The sequence below is a fragment of the Schistocerca americana genome, chromosome 2 (assembly GCF_021461395.2).
Source record: "Schistocerca americana isolate TAMUIC-IGC-003095 chromosome 2, iqSchAmer2.1, whole genome shotgun sequence".
Taxonomy (NCBI): Eukaryota; Metazoa; Arthropoda; class Insecta; order Orthoptera; family Acrididae; genus Schistocerca; species Schistocerca americana.
This window is the reverse complement of record NC_060120.1, coordinates 290,270,397-290,297,049: the sequence shown is the minus strand read 5'-3', so window position 1 is coordinate 290,297,049 and position 26,653 is coordinate 290,270,397. Positions and strand designations below refer to the sequence as shown.

The window sequence follows — 26,653 nt, the reverse complement described above, 5'->3', positions numbered from 1 at the left end:
ACGCACAAACTGTTTGTAGATATTGCTGAAGCAATGCAGGGGCGGATGCACACCCGAATGGCAGTCGTTTAAATCGATACAAACCAAGATGCGTGTTAACCACCAAAACGCGCTGGGATTCTTCGTCCCCCTCTATTTGCAAATACGCATCTGCTAGGTCCAACTTCGAAAAATATTTACCCAGGCACAGTTTGTCAAAAAGATCTTCCGGGCGGGGTAATGGAAAAGTTGCAGTCACTAGTTGTGGATTCACTGTTGCCTTGAAGTCCACACAAAGTCGCAATTTTCCGAAAGGTTTTGGCAAAATGACTAAGGGTGATGCCCAGAGAGAAGCCTGCACACGTTCAATTACACCTTGTGATTCCAAATCGTGTAATGTTTTTGCGACCTCATCACGCAATGCGTGGGGAACATTGCGCGCTCTGAAAAATTTCGGTTGCGCGTTTACTTTCAGTTCCAAATGTGCTGTATAGTTCTTAGCGCAACCGAGGCCCGGTGCAAAAATGTCTGCAAATTCGTCACAAAGACGAGAAACACTGCCGGAAGGCACAGTCTGCTTCACTGATAGGACCTGATTTACTATAGACAAGTTACACAACTGAAATAAATCGAAACCAAACAAGTTCACTGCAGAAGAAGAACGAAGGACGTAAAATGACACAAGTTTTGTTTGTCCCTTGTATGTTGCAAGAAGGCTGCACTGTCCTAACACAGGGATCTTGTGACCTGAATAGGTAGTTAACTTAACAGTTGCGGCACGCAACGGAGGTGTGCCCAGCAGTTTGTAAGTGTCTTGATTGATCAGTGAAACTGCAGCCCCGGTATCGAGCTGGAATGGTATCACTTTGCCGTTAATGTCCAAGTCCACAAAAAGTTTATTGCCCTGCTGACGACAAGAGCGACTGTCTCGTGCAGCGTGAACTGACACTGGTACAAAATCACTTGCGACTTGACGGGAGATCCTGCGATGTCGACGCACACTATTTGTGGGACGAACACAGTCACTGTTAGAGAGAGTGGCACTGGGCGGAGTGGCATGAACTATATGAATTTCCACGGGCGAAGTGTCGCGAGCCTGAGTAACCTTGGTTCGATTCCGATTCCAGCGTGAAGCAAAGGGCCTGGAATGGTTTTGAGCTTCCGATATGAGCTTTTTCTGGCAAACACTTTGAACATGTCCTTTTTTATTACAGTAAAAGCAAATAGCTTGGCGTGAGGGGCAACACGTGAATGTCTAGTAGCACACTGCGGGCATGGTTTTAGCACTGCATTTGCTTGCCGGCGTGGTACACGTGGCTGAGAGCCTGGCGGCAGCGGCGCAGCTGGGCGCGAGGACTGTTTACTGTTCCGTGCAGCTCGCCCGGCGGGCTGGTTAACCTGACACACGGGTGGCGAAGTTTCAAATGATTCCTGAGCAAAGTCAAGTGTGTCCTGCCGATCCAATATGTCCATCACTTGTTGAAGGGAGGGATTGACTAGTTCCAAAATCTGTTCCCTTATACGAACATCAGAAACGTTCTGTGCAATTGCATCACATACCATAGTATCTGAATAAGGGAGTCCACATTGACACTCAAAAGCACAATCCCTAGTAAGGCCTTGCAAGGTTCCAACCCACTCCCGATTAGTCTGACCTGCCGTATGTTTTGTACGAAAGAAGGTATACCATTTGGCAACTACATTGACTGATTCTTTGAAATATGCATCTAATGCAGACAAAATTTCTCCGTAGGACAGAGTTGCTACGCCGCGTCGGGGAAATAATTTGACTATCACACGGTATGTGGTCACCCTGACGGAAGATAACAAAAAGGGCTGCCGCTCGTTACCTTGAATTCTGTAGGCGGCAAGATGGAATCCAAATTGGCGTGACCACTCCGTCCAGCTTTCCAGTGCAGCATCAAAAGGACGAAAAGTTGGTGCAACTGCGTGTTGTGGCTGCGTTAGCGGTGGAGCGGCCGCAGCTGCATCGTTTTGCAGTGCACGTTGACCCTCGACGAGCTGTCCAAGGGCATCCAGTAAGGCCTGCGTCTGCTGATTCTGTAAGCGATAAAATTCGGACAGTACATCTGGAGATGGTGGCGAAGCCATTACACAAGTAAATCAGGACAGTATAGTTACGCAAGCGGTATTGTCTCATCGCCAATGTTGTGGGTTGGCAGGAGAGCCAACACCGTGTTATTAGAGGAAGCCGAAAGGCACGCGTTTTAGCTCAGGCAGGCTGGCGTGAGGTCTGGAACAGGACAAGGAAATTAGAATTTAGAAAAACGGACGTAGCTGGTGGAATACTTAACTTTAATCCATTAATGGTGAACGTCGCTCTTGACTGTACATTATTCACAATATCAATAGTAACTGAACACGGCGCCTTGCTAGGTCGTAGCAAATGACGTAGCTGATGGCTATGCTAACTATCGTCTCGGCAAATGAGAGCGTATTTTGTCAGGGAACCATCGCTAGCAAAGTCAGTTGTACGACTGGGGCGAGTGCTAGGAAGTCTCTCTAGACCTGCCATATTGCGGCGCTCGGTCTGCAATCACTGATAGTGGCGACACGCGGGTCCGACGTATACTAACGGACCGCGGCTGATTTAAAGGCTACCACCTAGCAAGTGTGGTGTCTGGCGGTGACACCACAGATCTAGTAAACAGAACTCCTACTACAGCTTTGGAAGGAAAGGTTTCTGTAGCTTTGTGGTACAATAAGAAACCTAACTTGAAGAAGCTGAAAGTCTTTGGAGGTTTTGCTTATCTCCTGGTACCAAAGGAATTGAGAACAGGGAAGCTTGACAGAAAATCTTTGAAGTCCTACTTCGCTGGCAATTGTCCTGATAGCTACAGACTTCGATATTCGGAGGAAGGAAAAATAGTCACAGGAAGGAACATTGTTTTCTATGAAAGTAGAGTTGACTTTGAACGTATACCAGTTGAGGACTGGATTCCAGAATCTGTCTAGGAAGACGATGTTACATCAAATGGTGGAGGTCATGAAAGAATTCCCATACCAGAACTGACCAGTGATGAAGAGGAAACTGAAAAGAAAGCTATTCGCCAGTGATGAAGAGGAAACTGAAAAGAATGCTATTCGATGTTCTACCAGGAAGAGGAACCCTCCCAAATACTTAGATGACTACACTGTTCTTGCAGTTGATGCTGAAGCATTTGTTGATGATGTACCAAAAAGCTACAAGGAAGCTGCAACTCGTGAAGATAAGGAATACTGGAATGAAGCTATATTGGATGAACCTGACTCCATAAAGGAAAACAAGACTTGGATCTTTGTTAAACTACACCCTGGAAGGAAAATCATCAGCAGAAAATGGGTATTCAAACTGAAGAAGAACAAGGATGGAAATATTATAAGACACAGGGCTAGACTTGTGGCTAAAGGATGTTCACAATCAAAAGGATCTGACTATGAGGAAACATATGCGCTAGTGGCTCAGCTTGCAACTGTTAGAATAATGTCAGTTATTGAAATCCAATAAGGACTAGTTCTGGAACAATTTGTTGTTGCCAGTGCTTTTCTTGATTGATTAGTCAAGGAGGAAATATACATGGTTATTCCTGAAGGAGCAGCTATTCCTGAAGAACTGAAAGACACAACTGGTTTGGTTTGAAGGTTACAGAACTCTTTATACAGCTTAAAGCAAGCATTACTAGCATGGGATCATTCTATTCATACATTTCTTATCTCTATAAGAGTCTCTGTCATAAGCAGATAAACGTCTTTACTATAAGATTTTGAAGGAAGAGGTCTGTGCTCAGATGTCTTCAGTTATTTTTCAATTTAATAAAACTAATTGATAATAGTCCCTAACATTTGTGTGTCTCTAACATTTTGTGAATGTTATTTAAGGGTGAGAACTGAAAATTCATCAACAGTGACAGTCAATTTCCACACTGCACAGAAACTCCACCCTGCAACACCAATTTTTAACATTGACAGAAAACTTATCTCATTGGTAAGCAAGACAAAATTTTTAGGTATATATATTCAGAAAAAAATGAACTGAGAGATTCGCCTGAATAATGTGAATAAAAAGTTAAATATATACACATATTCTGTAAGATTCCTTTCACAAAATACAAGATGTGCATAAGTGGTCACAATGTACCACAGCAGAATCCAGTCACTCCTGATGTATTGAATTATCTTTTGGAGGATCTCCATAATTATCAGAAAAAAAATTTAGACTACAGGAAAAGATTTCCAGAATAATAAAACGAGCTAAACACCGAGATTCCATAGACACAAACACTAGTCTTCACAAAAGAAAGTGCCTTTAAAGAAGATAACTCTTCAAGCTAACTGTGATTCTCACTTTTATGATACTAGACAGAAGCATAACCTGCAAGTCAATGCTGTGACAACACACAGTTCTAGAGTAAGAGTATATCCTACTGGCAGTGATGCATTTTTGTGACAGCTGGCCTCTCTGACATGCATTTTTATCTTTTACATCGCTTGTAAGTACTATGCTTTTAATACCTGTCTTTACTGAATGCTCTTGTATGTTGATGTCCATGAATAAAAGTTAATTCTGGGTATTCAAAAGCTTTGAGTAATTGATTATATGCTTAAACAAAGAGGGCACATAATTAATGATCCTCAATTTTCATTCCTTCCCAGAAATGGTATTTTCAACAAACAGCAGAAATATGCATGAGCACCACAAATGATGGCAACAGGCCATTCCATGCCCCTGTTGACAAGAAGAACAAACTATGTAACAATATACAGATCTTGTATTTTGCTCTCTAAGTGACTCTGAATGTGAGTCCTAACCAGTAAAACAGAAATGGTGTTACTCCTGCGATAGCCACATATCACAGCACAGTGCACATTTCTGCAAAGGCAGAAGAAGATGTTAACCCAGACTTAAAGACTTTATTGGCTCAGCTAAGTATTCCTGGTTGCAACCACGTGTAATGATGAGCTCTATAACAGAGCTGTGACCACAGTTCCATGCACTTGGTTCACAGTAATGGAGAATGTAATTTTGCAATAACAAGTAGCCAATGACCATGAGAAATTTACCTTTGAGATAGGCATTTTGGACCAACAAACCACAGTCTTGGTACTGGATATTATAGTGCACCGACTACCAGACACAGCTTACAACAAGCTGAAAAATGAGTTTATTTCTTGCTGTGTGATATCCATTGACCTCAGAGTGAAACAAGTAATATATGATGAGAAAATTAGTGACAAGACCCTCTCAGTGTTCTGTTGACATCTACACAATTTAGTAGACAGCTCCACAGCTTCCAACAATTTATAACTATATGTTTAGCAGTAACAACTACCGGCACAATTGCAAACAGCATTGGCAATATGCTCCAATAAATCACCCAACAAATTACTACAGGTCACTGATAGAGCCTGTGTAACACTCAAATTATCCGCAACAGTTGTCACAACAACACTGGCATACTGGCTGACTGAACATGACAGATGCCTACCAAGTTCACCCAAGGAGTCAACTCTAAACTATGCAGCCATCATGACATGATACCCGTCTAGAATTTTTGAGGAAATCCATAGCTTGCAAAACTACATTGGATGCCTTGGTAGAACAGATGTGCATGCAGTAGTAACTATGGGGTGTTGATAGTCAAGCGTGGGACCAGTTCAGCGTGGTGTTATCACCATGAAAACAACAACAGCAGCAGAACAACGCCAGGGGTACCACAAACATTTTGGCCAGCATGCTGCAAAATGTACTTTACTGTGCAGTTACTCAAACAGCCAATGCACTCATGGTAGCAGTACAGTGTCTACACAATATTCTCAACAGCCATCTCAACATACACACATATCAGTGTGCCTAAAAGACTCTATGTAACAGTCAGGCATGCCAGGACAGAATTTCTGACAGATATTGGCTCTAATGTCAGCACACTAGCTTGCCAACTATGCACCAGAAAACAAACAGGATGTTAAATCACTGTTGAAAGTGAGTAACAACACTGTGATCAACACTTATAGCCACAAAGTGGTCACCTTTGTTGTCAGGCTCTCTAATCCTTTCATTTGCGTCATTTGTAGTTGCCAATGTCACTGAACCTGTTTTGGTCACCAACTTCCTCACACACTTAGTGCTAGCAGTCAGTCTTCAGGGGGCACATTACATTACTAAACACAGTCAACAACAATGCAGTATGAGAGACCACAAGTCGCCCTGCGCAGGCTTCTGAGGAACACCTCCATGTCTTGCTCAGACAACTCTTTTCACTGCATACATGCAGAATTGCACCAGATCACACTTCCAGGACATTAACCAGCAATGACTCACAGACGAGACAGCTTTGATGCCACCGCGCCATCCAATCACTACAATAGATGGTCACCAGGCCAAGTTCAAATATCATGACATACCCACAGATTGCTCTGCACTATAGGGGAGGGAGTGGTCTGTGTGGCAGTGATGTATTTCTGTGCTTGTGTGTTGTGAGATTAATGGTCTTTACGGGTGACCTCTCTGACACACATTTTTGTCTTTTCTGTTGTTTGTAAGACTAGTTCTTGGTTATGGAATTCTTTGATGGGGGAACAAATACACAGAATATATACACAATTTTCAAACTACAAAAAAATTTCATAAAAATAATAGCCAAAAACTGTAGTCAAGCTTATTGTAAGGAAGTATTCAAAGCACAGGGGATTTAAAGTACACCATGTGAGTATATTTACCAATCTGTTGTACACATCAACAATAGCAGTGATAATTACTGCACAGACACCTCACAGCTATGACCGTGAAACAAAATCTAGACTGAACTAACATTTAAAAAGAACGAATAAACATAAAACTCAAAACAGCATTATCTACCACAGAATAAAACTTTAAGCAATATGTCCTATTCACTGAACATAACACACAGTAGGGGTATAGAAAGAAATTCTGTCACTACTAAATAGTAATAATGATAATAAAACATCTATCATTTCACATAACACTTTCACACTTTGTTTTTTACTTTCTTTCTTTTCTCTTCTTTTCAATTTGGGGAAATCTTGCTGCTAAATTTATGCAATGTATAATACTAGCACCGTACCCTATTTCTGAGCTTTGAGTCCCCTTCATTATAGAGAGAATGGAAAGTCGTGGTACACAAAATGGAAACTTGGGATGGTTCCTACTTTAAGGCCACAGCCAACCTCTTGCCTGTATTTGTCAAACTAAAACAAAGATGAGGTGACTTACCGAACAAAAGCGCTGGCAGGTCGATAGACACACAAACATACACACAAAATTCAAGCTTTCGCAACAAACTGTTGCCTCATCAGGAAAGAGGGAAGGAGAGGGGAAGACGAAAGGAAGTGGGTTTTAAGGGAGAGGGTAAGGAGTCATTCCAATCCCGGGAGCGGAAAGACTTACCTCAGGGGGAAAAAAGGACAGGTATACACTCGCACACACACACGTATCCATCGGCACATACACAGACACAAGCAGACATTTGTAAAGGCAGAGATGTCAGTCGAGGCGGAAGTACAGAGGCAAAGATGTTGTTGAATGACAGGTGAGGTATGAGCAGCGGCAACTTGAAATTAGCGGAGGTTGAGGCCTGGTGGGTAACGAGAAGAGAGGATATACTGATGGGCAAGTTCCCATCTCCGGAGTTCTGATAGGTTGGTGTTAGTGGGAAGTATCCAGATAACCCGGATGGTGTAACACTGTGCCATGATGTGCTGGCCGTGCACCAAGGCATGTTTAGCCACAGGGTGATCCTCATTACCAACAAACACTGTCTGCCTGTGTCCATTCATGCGAATGGACAGTTTGTTGCTCGTCATTCCCACATAGAAAGCTTCACAGTGTAGGCAGGTCAGTTGGTAAATCACGTGGGTGCTTTCACACGTGGCTCTGCCTTTGATCATGTACACCTTCCGGGTTACAGAACTGGAGTAGGTGGTGGTGGGAGGGTGCATGGGACAGGTTTTACACCGGGGGCGGTTACAAGGGTAGGAGCCAGAGGGTAGGGAAGGTGGTTTGGGGATTTCATAGGGATGAACTAAGAGGTTACGAAGGTTAGGTGGACGGTGGAAAGACACTCTTGGTGGAGTGGGGAGGATTTCATGAAGGATGGATCTCATTTCAGGGCAGGATTTGAGGAAGTCATATCCCTGCTGGAGAGCCACATTCAGAGTCTGATCCAGTCCCAGAAAGTATCCTGTCACAAGTGGGCCACTTTTGGGGTTCTTCTGTGGGAGGTTCTGGGTTTGAGGGGATGAGGAAGTGGCTCTGGTTATTTGCTTCTGTACCAGGTCGGGAGGGTAGTTGCGGGATGCGAAAGCTGTTTTCAGGTTGTTGGTGTAATCGTTCAGGGATTCCGGACTGGAGCAGATTCGTTTGCCACAAAGACCTAGGCTGTAGGGAAGGGACCGTTTGATGTGGAATGGGTGGCAGCTGTCATAATGGAGGTACTGTTGCTTGTTGGTGGGTTTGATGTGGACGGACGTGTGAAGCTGGCCATTGGACAGATGGAGTCCAACGTCAAGGAAAGTGGCATGGGATTTGGAGTAGGACCAGGTGAATCTGATGGAACCAAAGTAGTTGAGGTTGGAGAGGAAATTCTGGAGTTCTTCTTCACTGTGAGTCCAGATCATGAAGATGTCATCAATAAATCTGTACCAAACTTTGGGTTGGCAGGCCTGGGTAACCAAGAAGGCTTCCTCTAAGCGACCCATAAATAGGTTGGCGAACGAGGTGGCCATACTGGTACCCATGGCTGTTCCCTTTAATTGTTGGTATGTCTGGCCTTCGAAAGTGAAGAAGTTGTGGGTTAGGATGCAGCTGCCTAAGGTAATGAGGAAAGAGGTTTTAGGTAGGGTGGCAGGTGATCGGCGTGAAAGGAAGTGCTCCATCGCAGCAAGGCCCTGGACGTGCGGAATATTTGCGTATAAGGAAGTGGCATCAATGGTTACAAGTATGGTTTCCGGGTGTAACAGATTGGGTAAGGATTCCAGGCATTCGAGATATTGGTTGGTGTCTTTGATGAAGGATGGGAGACTGCATGTAATGGGTTGAAGGTGTTGATCTATGTAGGCAGAGATATGTTCTGTGGGGGCTTGGTAACCAGCTACAATGGGGCGGCCGGGATGATTGGGTTTGTGAATTTTAGGAAGAAGGTAGAAGGTAGGGGTGCGGTGTGTCGGTGGGGTCAGGAGGTTGATGGAGTCAGGTGAAAGTATTTTTGTTAGTTATTGTAATTACATATTGGTAATGTACAAGTATTTTAAACCTGATGAATTATGTACAATACATTTCATAACCATATATGTGTTACACAAGTGTAGTTAAAATTTCAAGCTCACTGAAACAGAATCTACAAGTTGACCACGACCAAGAATTACTTGTCATTCCTACAACACCATTTGGCAGTCTGGATCTATATTTCTTTGTTGGTCTTGAAAATCATGATTTCATATGTAGTTTTCACAAACAAAATAGGACAAGTCAGGTTTCATGTAGTAAATACAATTATATATATTACGATTTTGAATAATAATTGTATATTGGTAACATGTTTATAAAAAATAAGACAATTGAAAGAATAGTATGGTAAGAATATTTCATCAATTATACTAATTTTTGTGGTATTCCAAAATCCTGGAAACAGAATACAGGCAATAGTTCCTTTCATGTCTGTGACCGCAAGGAGAGAACACTTATTGGTGTGCCACTGGTAATGATCAACATAGTTTATTAAGTCAGTAAACATGGAACATGAGTAATAGGAATATAAAGAGCCACCACTTGATGTTAAGAACAAAATAGTCACTTCTGGATAACAAAAAACAAGGTTACACTGTATCCACAAGTAAGATAGTTCAGTCAGAGTCTAGGTTAGTTCTCTGAAGTAGGATTGACTAGTAGCAATTATAATTGCTGAGTCCCATGGGGTAGGGGTTTGTGGTGAGCAATGGCAGCGTCTGGTGACAGCTGAGCAGGTCAGGGATGTCAGCCAGGCAGCTTACAGCGAGGCCGTGGTTTGCGTGTTAGCAATGGCTACACAGTGACAAAATAGCAGCTCAGAGAGCATAAGATGCTAGACTAATGAGCCTGTGGATGGTGGCAAGCAAAGAACACTTAGGGCAATAGCAAGGAAATTATGAATTGTGCTACTGGTGAAGTCCTTTGTGGCTGTGAATGGCGTTGCTGCTGGTTTGGCTGCTTGGAAAGATGGAACCTGCAGAACAAGTGGATGGCTGTGGGCCACATGGTTGTCTAAGTACATGCCCAGCAGAAGCAAACACGGACAGTTTCCGGGTGGCATATGCCCTTTGTAGGAAATAGGTCCACAATTGTGGTGCCACCTGGAGTGACACTGGCACTATGGCACCATGAGGTGCTTTCCATAAGTTGGTTGGTAAATATGCTTATGTTTACAGCTGCAAGTATGAAGTCTCATGTTTATTTTCCAGCAGCTGGGTTGTAGTGAGGGCACAGCAGAAGGGTGTATAGATATGTGACATGGTACAGCCAAATGGTGCAGGAGTACCACACTGGGATCCTGCAGTTCTCCTTCAGTTTTGCTTCAAATTTATGTAAATTTGATATCTGTTTAAAATGGGATGTCTTGTTGTTGTACTTGTGCCCCATTAGTTTAATAACGCCAAATAATCACACATAGTTTTAAAATTTACAGAATTAATTTGAAAGAGCATTCAGTAAGTATGTGCACTTCAAAAAAATGAAAAGCATGCTATGATTATAATATCAATGAGTCACAGTTGGAATTGGTCAGCCCACACAAATATCTGGATGTAACAATTTGTAGGAATATGAAATGGAATATTCATGTAGTCTCAGTCATAGGTGAAGCAGGTGGCAGACTGTGATTCATTGATAGACTATTACGGAAATGCAATCGGTCTACAAAGGAGACAGCATACAATGCGCTTGTGCACCCACTCCTAGAATGTTGTTCAAGTGCATGGGACCATACCAAACAGGACTAACAGTATATATTGAATGGCTACAGGAAGGGCAGTATGAATGGTCACAGGTTTGTGAGTGTCACAAATATAATGAAAGAACTGATTGGACAGATGTTTTAAGTCAGACACAAACTACCCAAGAAAATCTACTTAGAATGTTTCTAGAATCAAGTTTAAGTGATTAATCTAGGAATTAATTACAACTGCACATGTGTATTTCCAATAGGGATTGCTAAGAGAAGACTGGAATAATCACAGAACACAGAGAGGCATTCAAGCTACTGTTCTTCCCACAGTCCATATGGAAATAAAACATGAGAAACTCCTAATAACTGGTACAGTCAGACATACCCTTTGCCATGCGCTTCACAGTGGTTTGCAGAGCACAGAAGTACTTGTAGAAGTTTCTTCCATCTTTTGTTGCAGCTGGTTAAACACTGTTGACAATACTTCAATAAACAATACACATTTTTCCAGTGTAGCCAACACATGCCCAGTGGGATCTAGTGTTTCTGTTGGCCAAAAAAGCTGGCAATGATATTGCATAGCACTGGGTAATATGGGTGTTTGTGCACTGGTTGTGACCTGCTGGAAGTGCATATCTTCTCGACATTGTAGAAACAGCAATAGAATTGAATGCACAATAGTCTCTACGCACTCTACACTGGTAGAATGGGATGTATCCTCTGCCATGCACCTCATAATGGTTTGCCAAGTATAGATGTAGATGTACATTGTTTGGTGTTCTGTCAACAAATACCAGAGGTATATATACAAAATACTTTTTGTTGATGATGGTGTCGAATGGTGGCTTAAACCTGTAACGAGTTGCCAATTAAGAAATAAATATCCGATGGTGCTCACATTTGATGAACAAAACTACCCAATAAATCAAACAATAAACAACCTGTGATGGGTTTATGGCTTGAATTTTAACTGCGTAAACAGTGCAACACATTTTCTTCTGCAGTACACTGTTACAACCACTTTCACTCACGGGTTGTAGTATGTCAGATCAAACAAGAGGTATGGTTTGGGAGCAAGGGGTGACTCATGCTGAAGCATGCAGAGGAATACAGGCAAGTGTGTCATTGACTTTATTACACTGAAGGTACACAGCCAGCCTTGCACTGAACTTGGTGATGGCATCGCACAGTGAATGCTTGGGTCAGCCAACACGAATGTCCGAGTCTGCAGCATCGGCATCTGGTTGCTGATGTAGAGGTCTTACTCATGCCACAGCTAAGTGGCCACTGTGCATGTTAACTGTGCCCATGGCCCAGAACACGGCTGACTGCTTCCTCAAGTGTGACTTGTGGACCCTGTGTAGAGCACCAAAGGGGCCAACTGCCATCATTGTAGTGAGCGTTAGCTGCTCTGGTCGTCCGCCCAGGGCAGCTCGTTCAGTGTCCACCAACAGCTCTGCACCTGGGAGGCTGTAAATTCGAGCCCTGGTGCAGCCCCTGTAGGCGGCAGCGTGCAGTCCACCAGTCGATGCTACCCAGAGAGTGGAGGCTAGCAGCCCTCTCGCCCCTCTGCCAGTGTAGCTCCAAGGTGCGACTCACCCTGCTACAGCAGTGACTCATCTGAGCAGCGGGCCAGCCTATATCCATCACTAGAAAGTCATTGTGGTTTACCTGCAACTTAAACAATCGTCATTCTCTCTGGTCCTAGATGCGACAAAATGGTGGCACGACTGCCTGCTCAAAGCCTCTGGGCTCCCTTATTTATATATCTTTTGCCTATGCCTCTGATGTAGTTCCTCTGGAGGGGAAAAGTGGAGTGCTCTTTGATAATTACAACATCAGCTTTCCTCAGCCCACTGCGACCCCTACTTACAGGACACTAGGTGCTATTGTAACTGCAATGCATGGGTTCTTCCCAGCACATTTGTGCCCTGTGGTGCCCTGATTACTTCAAATTCATATATAGTGTCCACTTCTAGTCTGTGAGTGGTGCTGTAAACCTACCTCACATAATTGTAAGCAAAATATCACCCGCGCCTGCCATCCGATGTGCTGATTGGTCCCTCATCTACTGCCTTCCAGCCATAGCTGTTTGAGATCTACAAGAATTTCCCAAATCCATGCCTGCAGTTATTAGTGGCACAGCATATTCATTGAAACGGTACTGACTTATTGTTAATTGCTATAATCACACAAATTTTGTTCTGATGTACTTCATCTAGTTTGTCATGCTGTCTCACATTTCTTACGATCATTTTTACGATTTTATTTAATTTTATTTTTTCGATAAGTTGAGTTCTTGGTAGTACACTTAGCAACACACTTCTGTTTACAATTTACAAACTGTTAAGTTGTTTGAATATATGCATTGTTCCTTACATATTTTTTTGCTTTCATTTCCACCTACAAAATATTTCTTTGGTCCAAAAACACCACTTATGTATGGACAATCTTTTTTTCAGATTTTCCTTCTCACTTAGAATGGGTATAACAGGATTTATAACAGCATGTAACATGGAGTTCATGATGTGGTACATGGAAGCACAAGAAACATTCTCTCACAACTATGAATACTTGTACTGTGGATATTCTGCCACTGCTTCAATCACACAGTTTCTGTTAAATAGGTCAGTATGAAATTTAATGTTTCCCTCATTAAACAAGCCACTAAGATGTTTTGAGTATAAATAAATTTGGTGCTGATTTCCAAAAAAAGAGTAAACAGAAAAAAAAATTGTTTTTCCCGTAACCTTACAGAACTTTGTTGTATTAATAACACCTCATCTGTATAGTTGTACCCTGTCCCTAGAGCATTACCATAGGGTAATATTAAGACATTGCTTTCTAGGAGGATAGCTATTATTCTGCATTATTATGAAGGTTGATACTGGATTTCCTGTCTCCTTTGTATGGGTTCCTTGAGTTATCTCTCAGCATGAATGAGCTCTTGAAAATGTTGAAATGAACAATCTCATAGTCAGTAAGAGCAAAGAACATTGAAGTTAGTAGCTGAATAGTGTTACAACTAGCAAATAGTTGAGCATAGCCTCTGAAAAGAGAGAGGGAGAGAGAGAGAGAGAGAAATGAATAGTGATTTATTCATCTCATAAATGTTCATTAATCATCAAATTAGCATACATGAGAGACATCATAAATCAATAATTCATTTTAATTAGGTAAAATTATAGCTAATGAAATGAAGCAGTATTCTAAAATTAATATTTTTTCCTCATGTTATATTTAAACAATAATGCTAATGATCATTGACAGACATCCTGCTTGAATTATCAGCTCATCCTTATCAGCTGAGGGGTAACCTTTCCGTATTAGGGTATCATCTAGCTTTTATTTAGTAGATCTAACTTCACATTCCAAATGCTCTTGTCTTTTAGCCTGTTGGAGATTTTCATTCCCATATGTTGAGGAGTCGGGGCATATAATGTTAATGCGGCAAAGGGCCATAAAATGATCTTTATTCTGTATAATATATTGTAACTGTAATTCTGCTTTCTTGGTTCATAAATCATTTGTTGCACAAGAGATACAGCATGAATGATCAAAATTATTTTTTGTGAATAATTGTGGTATGCTGTTTAAAAAGACTGCTATATCGTGGATGTATAGGGAGGGGATTTTTAAAATTTCCAGGTTTTTAGATAAAGGCTATTTGGATGGGCACCACACATTTCTGATAATTTGTTCCTGGGACTCCAGTATACATGATGTGTTACTACAACTTTCCCAGAAAACAATGCCATACTTGATTATTGTTTCAAAATAGCTGCAGTATGCAGTTTTTCAAATGTTCTCATCAGTGGCTCTGAATAATATTTGCATTGCAAATGCACAGCAGGACAATGTCCCTAATAGGTTATCAGTATTCGTATTCCAATTTAAATTTTATCTAGGAGGCAATGGAGAGAGATAATTGATGCAATGCTCCTGATTTGGTAGCTGGTAAGCAACACTTGTCTTCTGTGATGAATGTTACTAGAATTAATTTTTGCTTTAATTTTGGCTACATGATGTCATAATATAGATACATGTGCAGATAAGTACATGTACTCTCTCTGGTTATGACATAGTGGAACAGGGTAAACACTACTGTTCAAATAGGGTACTGAGGAAGAGAACTGAAGCTGGAGAGGATGCTGAAAGTGAGTCTGACGACGAGACAGGGGGCGGACGTTGGCAACTGCTCAGGACAGAAGTGACCGGCCACCAGCGGTGGTGGTGGCTGTGGGAGGCTGGCACCCTGCTGCTTGGTGTCGAGCAGTTGGCAGCTCAGCTTCAGCCAGTGTGGGTGCTGCCACCACTGCTGGGAACCCTGCAGGGGGCTGGATCTGCCCTGTCCTCAGGTGGAACAGTTGGGAGTGTGAGGACGAGCTACGGTATCGGCTATGGGTGCGGCTGCCTGGTTGCGGGTTTCATCGTCCAGAAGTGGGGAGCAGCTGTACTGTTCCAGGTGCTCAGCCTGGGAACCTCAGCATGTGCAGCAGTTGCAGCCATCATTAGGGGGTAAGTCTCAACTTATTTTGCTGCTTAGTTTCCGCAGCACTACTTACAGCAATTAGGAATGGCATTAACTTCAGTTCTGTTGCTGAAGAGAAGGCACAGTGCTTCCACTTGGTATCTACCGCTGATAGTAAAATTTTGATTAGTGAACAGACTTGCCAACTTTGATGTAAGTTTTTCCTCTTGGTGACATTCCCTGATTTGAAAATATATAGCAAGTTAATGAGTACAAGAGCAGAACCAAACCCTGAATTTCCCTTTTGTGCTCAGTGACCTCTCAATTTAAATACCAAGTGTGCCTCGCTGTTAAGGACAAAGCTTGAAGCTATAAAATGTAAATCTTCATATGCAGAATGGTTAAAATTACTAAAATTCTCCAGTTTAATACATTCAGCCAACAAATAGAGAGACGAAAGGTAAGGGGTGGCTCTAAGTCACACAATACCATACACTTTTAATATTCCAGGACAAGACTTCAGTTTCCAGGTTTGAACCACAGTTTGCAGATAGTCATTCTTAAACATAAATTATTTTTGTAGGAACTATAGATTAATAACTCTGATCTTTACCAGAGCAAAATTTGTTACTCATTAGCTTTTTTCCATGGCCATTTATCCGATGTTACTTTCAAGGCTTTGTGTTATTTATCTGTTTGTATAACTCCCATATCTGCACATTAGATGTCAAACCAGAACACATGACACGTCATATCATATAGTGTGGTTACTTGCTGAATGAATTTATATACTTATTTTTGCATTGAACATGTAATGTCATGAGTTGATCCTCAGCAACTTTTGAGTGAAACGGCTTCTAAATTGCATGCTAGATGAAATAACCTGGAAAAGATGAACACAGTGAGTGAAAGGTAAGTATACATTTCTTTTATATGCTGATTTAAAATAACAGCCTAGAAATAAAATTTCGTGCATCACATTTGGAAGAGAAACCTTCATTTCACTCACAAAAAAGGTAGCATAGTTATGTAACTCTCCGCATCCTACTCTTGAAGCGATGAATCAGGATTAACATCAAAGCCTAGCCTCATGAAATCATCATGATTTTTTTTTTAAAAAAGGGAAAAACTATACATCAGCCAAGTAAATGTTTGAAATACTAATTAAATGGTCATTTCCTGTTTTAACACATGTTGTACATCATCTTGCTTGATATTTGTGTAACACTGTAATAGTTTGAAACCATAAGCACACAGATCTATCGTTTTGGTTTGGATTCTGAGGGGAATCCCCCCCCCCCCCCCCCCACACACAAATAAAACCAGCTGTCATCCCCACTTTTGATGAAATACAGATGCCTAAGATTTTAATAACAGTGACAGTAAAGTACATAAAATGCTTTAATATAATAACAATTTGGTGAAATCTGTGAGAATTTGTCAGGAAGACTATTGGGAGCACCACTTGGTGACATACATTGAATGAAACAAGCTGTGACATAATAAATGTACCTTTATACAGCTGCAGCAGTTCTTATTAACATTAATGAAATACCGGTACATCAATATAGCATAGCTTCCAAGAAATTGCGATACAGTGAAATATATCATTTAAATATCATCTATCTAAAAATTCTTGGAGTACTGGTATCAAGCAAATAATGTAAACATTTTCTTAATTTTATAACTTGATAATTTATGTGTTAGAAAATTGATGTGTGAAGTCTTTCTGTCGTTTTTGTCTCAGTGGAGTGTCTTTCCCCTTCTGTCTTGCCTTAGTCAACCAACTGTGTTTTGTTGATCCAGCCTGTGGACTCAGAAACCATGTCATATCTGTTGTTTCTAGCAGGCATGGTCAGGCTTGTAAGTCTGTGCCATTTCTTGGTTGAAATGTTTACTGCAGCCCATTGGGCTGCAAACAAACTCACACGAGTTCCCCTCAGGGAAGAGATCCTAAGCTAAACTAAGCTTGTGATTTCTTTTAAATTTTCTTGCCATTTTCAAGACTTTTGGTTCTCCTTGTCTTTTGTTCTTCAAAAGTTAGCTGAACATAATGTGTCACTTGGACCTTAATCTGGCCCTATTAACAAGACATACACAATAATGATACAAAGCACAAAAAATGTTTCTGGAGCACTGAACTTTCTACTACCATTTGCTAAACAAATCCACAAGAGAAATTGTGGGGTTTGCAGTATATGTGAGGAAGAAATTATTCTGTTTTGTGGGCATCTTCTAACAAAGTGTTGCATATTTACGCTGATCTGATAGTCTTCTGGTTCAGTAGCTATTACAGTCAGTGACAAAAAGCTAATAACAAATAAGAATGTAATTCATAATCATGTACAGACCGATGATAACATTTTGTCTGACTAGAACATGCTGGACAAAGCATGAAGCAGAAATCCGCAGGCACATGAAAGTACTGCACTCCCAGACCAGAGTTCTGCACTCATACACCATAAAGGTCACTGTTTGAAACCGACATCTCAGTCACATGATGGATGGCTGGAATAAAGCCATATACTCTGTCATTCTGCATGATGCAAAATGGAGCAAACTGTTACAGGTGTTTCTAATTTTTAGCTGAAATGAAGCACTGATTTTGACATCTGAGTGTCTTCTTGTATTAGTAATGCATACAATATCTGCTATAGCACTGCAGTTAACATAATTTCTGCAAAATTCTCAACATTTATTATTTTAACAGTCAGCCAGATGAAAGTTCAATAAACAGATTTTGATGCTTTGTACTAACAGTTCTATGTATACTTTTCACAAAGACCATAATTACATTTTCTTCAATGAATGCCCCTTTTTGCTACTCTGTGTATCATGTAGTTCATTCTTCCACAAAACTGGAAGACAAAATGTCAGTTCGATAGAATGCATTTTGTTTTCAAATGACTACTCCAGAAACATGGGAGAAAAAAAAACTATGCTATGATATTATAGGAAATGACATATTTTATCAGTGAAGTTCTATTTTTACACAAAATGAGTATTCAGATTTTAGGATATTTCCAAAACCACTCCATATACTGAAACAATATCAACCTACTATGGAGCAAAATATGTTACCAGACACTGATTATTGAGAAAACTGTAGTTGTGAGTGAGATAATATAAGCTGTAAGTTATGTAATATATTTTAGAGAATGAAAGCGTTACCTAACGAAGTGTGAATCATAAGTGCATTTCTAGTGTCTGTAAAACTGACTTCTTGGCCTGAAGCCAGGAAGTTCAGCACATTTCTTAGGTGGTAAAAATGCACAGCAAAAAAAATCAACAAAGAGTTGTTCGTAAAGAAGACAATGTTTGTGATACAGTGAAAAAACAGTTATGTTATGTTAAACAAGCTTTCTGCATTCTGAAATTGACAAAAAATTACTGCTAAAATTTAAAAGTATATTCATTGAAGTGTTGTTTTCAGTATCCTATGAAAGCTCCAATAGTAGCTGCTCTTATTCAACAACACCATTCATAGGGTTTCTTGTAGATTTTCTACAAACTCCTGATAAATGGCATTTCAGATGGTATGAACCTGGATTTTTCAGTAACTGAAACTATTTTCTTAACTGGCATGTTGACAAAAGTATAAATAAGATCTTGAACTTCATTTTCTAATCCAGGTAGCACTTCTTTCATACTTCTATGAATTGGTGGTTTTCGCATTTTTCTTGGAGTGTTACACGCACAGGAAAATGAAAAATTGGTGCACAGCATCTGGTTTCAGTTTTCCTTTGATGAAAAACATTTGAGCGTCAAAACATTGAGGCCAAAACGTTTGAGGCATAGCTTTATGTACCACTCCATCTTCAGGCCATGAGTGGCCTACCGGAACCATCCGACCTCCGTGTCATCCTCAGTGGAGGATGCGAATAGGAGGTGTGTGGGGTCAGCACACCCCTCTGCCTGTCGTTACGATGGTATTCTTGACCGAAGCTGCTACTATTCAGTCGAGTAGCTCCTCAATTGGCATCACGAGGCTGAGTGCACCCTTATGTGGTAACTTTAAAAGAAAGAATTTTGCATTAAACGAAGGTACAAATATTCCTTCGAAGACAATCAGAGAGAAAAAGTTACCTGTTTTTAGATTACATAAAAGGTAGTTTTGCAGTTCATAAAAGTGGAAAAAGTACCATGCAATTAGTATTTTATAAATACCCTCACTGCGATTTTACTGCAAGGTAAAACCTGTTTCGTTATCTGATGTTACACGTTCGAGATGAGACTGTGACTTGAGTCAAGTCACTTGACTATCCGTGTACTGTGTCTTGCCGGAAAACTAGTGTGCGGTCAGACTGCATGGTGGCCGGAACAACGGGCATCACTCTTCGTGCAGTTCCCGCGTAGAGGAGTCATGCGGAAGGTGCAGCACAACTTTGAGGAACAGAGGATGGAAGAATCAAATCTGCAATACAGGGTGAACTCAAATATGGCGGCAGAACACAGCAGCCCATCACATAGCTGTTGTAACTGAAGTAATGATTGACTGTTATGGACTGAGTTTCCTTTTTCCCACTAAACTGGATTTGTGGCCAACACTTACTGTTTTTCATTATTGCGCTGCCGAAACTGTCAACTTTAGCAAGTTTATGAGAGAAGTGCGTGTTTTATTAGAGTTGCATAATTATCGAGCTTAATTATGATAAGGATAGCGTATCAAAAGGAACACAGGTTTTAGACTGTTTATGTTTACCGTTCTTGAAAATATATAGTAAACGGACAGACTTAACCTTACAAATGACCAAGTGGAAACTAAACATCGGCGCATGATTTGGAATTGGCCTTGGTAATGTGCACATAATCAAAATGATACTGAAACTAGAAAGGAACTTCAAGTTACAAACGAAAACTGTCGAGTCTGAATCTGGGAACAAACGAATGGTCAATGCATTTGTGTTCTGGAAATGCTGGCGGAAAATGCTCTAGTTCAAATGGCTCTGAGCACCATGGGACTTAACATCTGAGGTTCAAAATCAAATGTTCAAATGTGTGTGAAATCTTATGGGATTTAACTGCTAAGGTCATCAGTCCCTAAGCTTACACACTACTTAACCTAAATTATCCTAAGGACAAACACACACACCCATGCCCGAGGGAGGCCTCGAACCTCCGCCGGGACCATGCGCTTTAATGTACACTACATAATGATGTAGCGCTTCGGTTGAGAAACGGTACAGAATAAACTTTTGCAATTGTAGTAGTGTTGCGTCTATAATAATACCCCGGTATGACTGGCTCTGGCGTGATTTACAGACGAGTACCTTTCGCCCATCGCTTCACCAGTTTGGTCTCCTTTAATTCTGTAACATAGTAAGCACTTGGGTACGTTTGCTCGAAATCGTATAAAACGTTCCTTCGCAATAATTATTTTTCAGTTAGAGACACGAAGTTAATGCGATCCAAGACGATAGTAAACTACATAATCTGATTTTACTGGTCTCCACCTCTGAAATACGAGTATTCGGTCAGCAACGATGTATGCACAGGAACGTGATATTGCTTGTCTGTTACGCTAGCAGGCATCGGTATTTGTTTGGAATTTCGTTATGGCTGAATGATTTTTCTGTCAAACTAAATTATCAGACAGCGAATGTAATGTCTTAAATAGTTTATTCATCTACATCGAGAACTATCTTTGTATGACAAGAAACTATTGCGGCAATCTAATTTTGGTAGCAAGTTTCAAATAATACAAAGCATAAAACAATCTATAGAAGCACTATTACATGCAAATTTTACACCTTCAGTTTTAACAGATGACGTTTTTATAGACCAAGATAAATTTAATCAAATAACAACTTTTCCTGTTAAGAATGGTCTGTCTGATCATGATGCAGAGCTAGTCACAGTATTACATAGCTCCACACAGTAACGCAAAACAGTCTTCCAAAAAAGTGCATTCGATTAACGATTTAACAATTGAAAATTTTAGGGAAAGCTTGCAACAGTTAGACTGGAATGAGGTGTACGGGAACCTGATGCTAATTTAAAATTTCACCTATTTCATGATACCTTTGTGACCATATTTAAAAACAGTTTCACTAAGAAAACAGAGAAACATAACCGGTAGAAGCCATCTAAAAAGACACTTACTAAAGGGATAAAAATATCTTGTACACAGAAAGGGGAAACGTATCCTATAGCTAGAAGGAGTAATGATCCAGAAACAGTGAAACATTATAGAAACTACTGCACTGTATTAAGAAAAGTTATTAAAAACTCCAGAAGTATGTGCATTATGTCTGAAATTAACATATCTGATAATAAAATTAAAACAATTTGGAATATTGTTAAAAGGCAAACAGGGCAACTGAGAGCATAGGAAGATTGTATTTTTATCAAATTCAATGAAAATGTTGTTAACAAAAAGTCAGAAGTAGAAAACGTTTTTAATAACCATTTTTAAGTGTTGTAGAGAAGAGAGAACCAGCTATTGATTAGAAAATGCAAAGTCTTATATGGAAGAGGCAATACCTATGCAATCTGATAAAACTGAAGTTCAGTCTAGCTCTCCTACTGAAATTGGGAGACTAATAAATTTACTCAAAAATAAAACCTCACATGGAATTGATGGCATTTTCAACAGAGCATTAAAAGTTTGTTCCCAACAGATAAGTAGGATTCTCAGCCACATATGTAGTAGCTCACTGAAAAAGAGCATTTTCCAGATAGACTTAAATACGCTATTGTTAAACCATTGCATCCGTTTCATAAAAAATGGGAGAGGCCTGGTGTTAACAACTACCACCCAATCTCACTTCTGACAGCTTTATCCAAAATTCTTGAAAAAGTAATGTATTTAACAGCAGCATCATGTATTTCTAAAAACGAAGCTAATAAAGTGTCAAATTGGTTCAAATGGCTCTGAGCACTATGGGACTTAACATCTGTGGTCATCAGTCCCCTAGAACTTAAAACTACTTAAACCTAACTAACCTAAGGACATCACTCACATTCATGCCCGAGGCAGGATTCGAACCTGCGACCGTAGCGGTCGCACGGTTCCAGACTGAAGCGCCTAGAACCGCACGGCCACACCAGTCGGCTAATAAAGTGTCAGTTAGGTTTCCAGAAAGGCTTTTCAACAGAAAATGTTGTATATGCTTTCACTGATCAAATAATAAATGCTTTGAATAACCGAATATTTTGTGATCTCTCAAAGGCTTTTGACTGCGTGAATCACGAAATTCTTCTATACAAGCTTAGGTATTGTGGTACGAATGGGACAGTGCGCAAATGGTTTAATTCATATTTAACTGAAAGAATCTGGAGGGCTGAAATTAACAGTACAGATAGTCTGCAAAAATCACCAGCGTCCTCTAACTGGGGAGGTATGGAGAATGGCGTCCCACAGGGTTCAGTTTTGGCTCCCTCATTGTTCTTAATATACAAACATCAAAAAAAAGTTTTGCATCACCCCAGTTCCCAGAACTCCTGAAGATAGACGTTGACTGTGGCTATTGTATCACAGACACTGTCCCTTTGACTGTTCAGAGATGTCACTAAACCCATCCAAATTGTAAACAACCATACATGAGCAGCGCCTATTAGATGGAGGGGATCTGACAGCCAATCAGTTCCAATCATTCCACCAGGAAGGAGGTATACGGCTTGTGTTGTCTGTAGTTCAACCTTGCCTAGACGGTGAATACCGCGGTTCGATCGCGTCTGCATTGTTACTTTGTGCCAGGAAGGGCTCTCAACAAGGGAAGTGTCCAAGCGTCTTGGAGTAAACCAAAGCGTTGTTGTTCGAACATTGAATAATGCTTTTCGTGCAGCCACAGGACGTCGTATTACGACTTAAACTGTGCGCAATAGGCTGCATTATGCGCAACTTCACTCCCGACGTCCTTAGCAGGTCCATCTTTGCAGCCACGACACCATGCAGGGCGGTACAGATGGGCCCAACAATATGCCGAATGGACTGCTCAGGATTTGCATAGCATTCTCTTCACCAATGAGTGTCGCATGTGCCTTCAACCAGACAATCGTAGGAGACATGTTTGTAGGCAACCCGATCAGGCTGAACGCCTTAGACACACTGTCCAGCGAGTGCAGCAAGTTGGAGGTTCCCTTCTGTTTTGGGGTGGCATTATGTGGGGCCAATGTACTCCGCTGGTGATCATGGAAGGCACCGTAACGGCTGTACGATACTTGGATGCCATCCTCCGACCGATAGTGCAATCATATCGGCAGCATATTGGCGAGGCATTCGTCTTCATCGACAACAATTTGCACCCCCATCGTGCACATCTTGTGAATTACTTCCTTCAGGATAGCGACATCGCTCGACTAGAATGGCCAGCAGCATGTTCTCCAGACTTGAACCGTATCGAATATGCCTGGGATGGATTGAAAAGGGCTGTTTATGGACGACCTGACGCACCAGCCACTTTGAGGGATCTATGCCGATCGCCTTTTAGGAGTGGGACAGTCTGAACCACTAGTACTTTAATGAACTTGTGGATAGTATGCCACGACGAATACAGGCATGCATCAATGCAAGAGGACGTGCTACTGGGTATTAGAGGTACCGGTGTGTACAGCAATCTGGACCACCACCTCCGAAGGTCTCGTTGTATGTGGTACAACATGCAATGTGTGGTCTCCACGAGCAATAAAAAGGGCGGAAATGACGTTTATGTCGATCTCTATTTCAGTTTTCTATACAGGTTCCGGAACTCCCGAAACCGAGGTGATGCAAAACTGTTTTTGATGACTTGCCACTGTATATTCATGAAGATGCAAAGCTAGTTCTTTTTGATGATAAAAATATGAAATGAGTGTGTGGCATTGTTGGCCGGAGGCTCCATCCGGAGAAGTTCGGCCGAGTCTTATTTCAATCGACGCCACATTGGGCGACTTGCGTGCGGTGATGAGGATGAAATGATGATGAGGACAACACAACACCCAGTCCATGAGCGGAGAAAATCCTCAACCCGCCCGGGAATCGAACCCGGTTATACTATTAGGGTTATTGCAAATTTTGGTGATACACATGTCAGTAAATTAGTCTACTATGCTTATTTTCATTCGCTATTCTTAGCAAATAGTGTGTATGTCACATAAGACGTCGTGTATACATAGCGAACAGTTCTCCTAGAGGAGGTGCTTTCCTCTGTGAGAGGTCGAACAGCTAAAAGCAGGCACGTTCCGGAACGGGTCCCAAATTATAACAACGAGAACAACGAAAAAGACCGACAGGAATAGTAATTTTTTTAGGAGATAGTAGTACAGACCAATAAAACATTTCACATAACCCTGAGGTCCTCTTTTTTTACGAGGACAGCGCAATTCATAGTCGGTTTTTGTGTTCACTTTTCCTTTGTATACTTCGCGTTGAACCAACTTCGTAGGCAAAATGTAAAGGGGTCAGGTTCGGGAACCTCGGTGGCTAGGGAAGGTGACAATTTCTCCCGATCCATCTTCCGGTGAGTGTCAGGCTTAAGTGATGTGTCACCTGGCGACTAGAATGTGTAGGGCTCCCGTCGTGCTGGAAGAACACACTCATTTTCGTAGCCAAAGGAACCTCTTGCAGTAATGTTGAGAGCTCGTTTTTAAAAAAGACGATGCCGTAATGGAACAGGCCATATGAACTGTCTATCACACGCCACACCACACATTAACAGGGAAGCATCCTTGAAAATGCACGTGGATATTATTCTCAGCACTGATGTCAGTTGCGAGTGTTATTGATATCGTCACAAGTAAAAGTGGCAACACCAGTAAACATAATTAATGGAATTTCTTGGCGGTTTGCAATTAACCAACAACAAAGTTCCCATCTTCCACAAGAGGCTGTACATACGTAATATCTGCTATATTCTTGTATATGGAATACTGACACGTGCAGAAATTCTGCGTGTCCTTGTTGAACGTCTACGTTGTACGAGATGAATAATGTCTTTTACTGTATTTATAATCTGTTCATTTGAACGTTCCGATTAATACACTATGACTGCTATGGACTGCATCCGTCTCATGCTGTTTGGTGAAATTACGAGGAAACAATCATGAATCTGGTACTCTGTGGCTATCAGATCGTCTCCCGTGTTATCCTACAATCAGTAGCAGCGTTTCTGGTTACACAACCCGCACTCAAATACGATATCGGCGTTCTCATTATTTGTACGTACGTGCGGCCCGCCTGAGCGATACGCAGAAGTGACCCTACAGATGCAAATAACAGTAGAAAAATACATTTATGTAACCTCGAGTTCAACTTCAGAAGTTGAACAAACGAAGATGACAATCGATCAATAAGCGCATAGCGCACAGCGCAGTCTAACACATAAAATCGCAACTCTTACTGCCGAGTCCGCAGCTCGTGGTCGTGCGGTAGCGTTCTCGCTTCCCGCGCCCGGGTTCCCGGGTTCGATTCCCGGCGGGGTCAGGGATTTTCTCTGCCTCGTGATGACTGGGTGTTGTGTGATGTCCTTAGGTTAGTTAGGTTTAAGTATTTCTAAGTTCTAGGGGATTGATGACCATAGATGTTAAGTCCCATTGTGCTCAGAGCCATTTTTTTCTTACTGCTGAGAAAGTTATTGCAGTCTGACATTGAAACATCAGTAGAGTTCCTATAATCTGTTCATCATAAGAATAAACCTAAGATAAACATTGCACTATGTATTCTTCCGCGTTTGCTGGAACCTCATTGTATTTCCGTTTCACGTGGGACTGCTGCCAAGCCGTCTCGAGTACTATCATGTACTATAATAAGGGTATGTTTTGTGCTGTGCGTTACGCGCACACCGACTTAATGATAATAAGGGACAACAGCTTTACCGGCGCATTTAGCTTGGACAGCACTGGCACTGGCCGGTCAGCTGGTACAGCTAGCGTGCAGTGACGTGGCCAGCTGCAGTACACACGTTAACAAGAGACGAGCAGAGGAGCAATACAGCTTCCAGTGTCTTTTAATTTTTAAGCAGAATGAAATAATACATTGCAAATCTACCACAATACACTCCTTAGACGACTAGACGAAAACCGCAACACGTTATTTTTTTTAGCTAACGTACGATTGTAATTAAAAACAAGAATGATGAAGATTCCTGACTTAACCACAGGGTAATTTTCCTGCATAAGCTGTGTGTAAACGTAAGTGGGTATTGAAGGATTTCACCGTATAAATAAATATTCAAGCCACTGATGGCATTTCTTACAGTTACTCGCTTGGTAATCTCTTAGCTCCTTCCTTTTCCGAATCCGAGAAATACATTTCAGTTCTGGGAGTGTCACCTGCTACGTTTATAACGAG

General features: G+C 41.3%; 1 protein-coding gene across 1 annotated transcript in view; it reads left to right on the top strand.

The window, feature by feature from the left end:
• LOC124592476 overlaps nucleotides 1-26,653 on the top strand; it is a 586,462-nt gene that overhangs the window by 117,307 nt on the left and 442,502 nt on the right. The window contains exons 3-4 of the mRNA XM_047131839.1: nucleotides 13,376-13,540; nucleotides 15,030-15,431. Of these exons, the coding sequence (XP_046987795.1) occupies nucleotides 13,376-13,540; nucleotides 15,030-15,431 (567 nt within the window). The remainder of the gene's footprint in view (nucleotides 1-13,375; nucleotides 13,541-15,029; nucleotides 15,432-26,653) is intronic.